This window comes from Vollenhovia emeryi, unplaced genomic scaffold (assembly GCF_000949405.1).
Source record: "Vollenhovia emeryi isolate VEMERY1.0 unplaced genomic scaffold, V.emery_V1.0 DF945678.1, whole genome shotgun sequence".
Taxonomy (NCBI): domain Eukaryota; kingdom Metazoa; phylum Arthropoda; class Insecta; order Hymenoptera; family Formicidae; genus Vollenhovia; species Vollenhovia emeryi.
This window is the reverse complement of record NW_011960688.1, coordinates 1-2,111: the sequence shown is the minus strand read 5'-3', so window position 1 is coordinate 2,111 and position 2,111 is coordinate 1. Positions and strand designations below refer to the sequence as shown.

The 2,111-nt window shown below is 43.0% G+C and overlaps 1 protein-coding gene across 1 annotated transcript; it reads right to left on the bottom strand.

Annotated features, from left to right (window-relative positions):
• Nucleotides 1-497: 497 nt before the first annotated feature.
• LOC105560892 lies at nt 498-1,691 on the bottom strand. The gene has a single exon (XM_012010397.1). It carries the CDS (start codon nt 1,689-1,691, stop codon nt 498-500), a length of 1,194 nt encoding a protein of 397 aa, XP_011865787.1.
• Nucleotides 1,692-2,111: the final 420 nt, after the last annotated feature.

Sequence of the window (2,111 nt, the reverse complement as noted above, 5' to 3'; positions counted from 1 at the left end):
TCTAATTTATTGAGAGATTGTATATCCTCGTAGTCAGCGTCAATAGTTTCGATGTAGACATCTCCTCGCGCGTCGTCCAACAGCAAATCCTTTAACCATTCTCGTTTTTCGTGTCCCTTGACGTATACGAGAAGCGGTATCTCAAAATCGCCAGCATCTTCTATACCAACCACAGCCGTTGTAATCAAACTTCTAGCCCTGCCGTATGGAACTATTCCATCATCCCATTGTAGTCCATGATGATTCGCAACCAACCAGGATGCTTGATGTCTCTCCGCTCTGCTGAGAAGTCGCCACGGTACTTGACTTGAGAAAATGTAATGTGTGAGAACGCGTCCTTCTCGGAGAGCTGCAAACTCCTTCACGACAAAGTGGCCGCCGACGACGAAACCTTGCAGATCGACAAACGTTGGTGTAGTCATGACGACACCTTTGAGACTGCTCCTCATCGCGATACATGAATCTCTCGTATATTGGAATACTGCCAACATTGCAATTTACATGATTTTGCGCACTACATTGGACAATGGGCAGTATTCGATGACACGATCGTGCAAGATAAGACAGTAGGCTGTAGTATTTGCAGGCACATTCTCCTTGCAATCAAATTCTATGCGTACATCCACAGTAGCGCTCTTGATAGACTCGTTCTGTCGCGCGCAATCGATGACTACGAAAGGTCCATTCGTCAAAAATGTGGTTACGGTGCAAAGCGTTTCATAGCAGTTGTATCCATAATAAGCTTTACGAAAACGTGCATACATGTCAAAAAGTATAGCGTATTTATTTCTTTTGAAGTCTAAATTTAGGTCATCATATGGATAAAATTCAGAGTTGAGATAAAGTTTCACGTTGGTCAGATTACAGTCATCGAATACGCTCGCATCTTCAGACATGATATTCTTTCGGCCAGTCTGCAGAGCAAAGATAACATATCGCGGTTTCTCTAATTGAGTCGCAGATTTGATAGCCCATGAATGTCTGGTTGTGCTCTGCAATGGCGGGTACTCGTAAAGTTCCCATGATCGGAAACTCATACTCAGATATCGTCCGCTTTCCAAAGCTCGTAGCAAAGATAGTTTATTGGTCTCATTCAACATAACGTGAGGCATTCGCCACTGTACTTTAAGTAGTTCAATTTCAGGTTCCGTCTTCGAATCTCCCTTGATAGAATTGTCAGTGCGCGCTCGTATCAAAATCAATTCATGACGAGCGTTAATAACCACACGTTTGTAATCCTCGCAAAAGCCTAAAAGCATGTTGAGCGGTACGCAAAAATTAAAGTCTCCTTCCGGTATGGTTGATAAAATGTCCCATCCAGCATTTCGCAAGATCTGCGATTTGTCATACGTTAGTGATACATAACCCTTGATAGTGCTGGTTATTCCAGCGTTTCTGATGCGATCAATCTCCACGCCGTTGAGTTTGTATCGAATTTCGTCAAACATAAATGCCACGCAATTATTTGCGAGAAAATTCTCCGCATCATTGTTCTTCTTCTTCAATTTTCCTTCGATGTAGAGTAAGCTTTCACACGGTAACGTGTACAAATCCTGTTGTTGTATGGGTATCCTTATCTCATCGCTATGCCCAAACGTCGTATTGGCATACGGATTGTATGTATGAGTCTCAATTTTGACAATGCTATTGTCAAAGATCGGCTCGCGTCCAATATTCAAGATATCAGCCATTTCGTACTTTGAAGCCTAATGATTTCAAAAATTCAATGTTCGACGCAGTGAGTTTCTTTTTATCGGACGATAGGATTTGTTTTTCTTTGATAAAACTTTTCGCCTGTTCCACTTCGTTCAACACTAGCATCTCCCGCTATCGTTGCCTCCTCCGCACATGTAATCTAACGGTGATCTCTTCCCCGCGAAAATCGAGCAGTTGACCGTTCTGATCCACAATACGAATCGTCAGATCCGTAATGCTCCGTACGACGATCGGAAGATAAATGATCTGTGCAGGTATTTCCGATATCCTGGTGGAACGCTCGGCGAAAACTCATGTATCGTATGCACGCGCTTGTCGTTGCTGTACGCACGCGCGGTCACATTGCACTCTATGCGAATAATGTTTACGTTAATAATATTTATCGATACGTCCAA

What these genes read in the sequence shown, in the direction of transcription:
- LOC105560892 (XM_012010397.1), bottom strand. Translation starts at nt 1,691, where the DNA reads ATGGCTGATATCTTGAATATTGGACGCGAGCCGATCTTTGACAATAGC.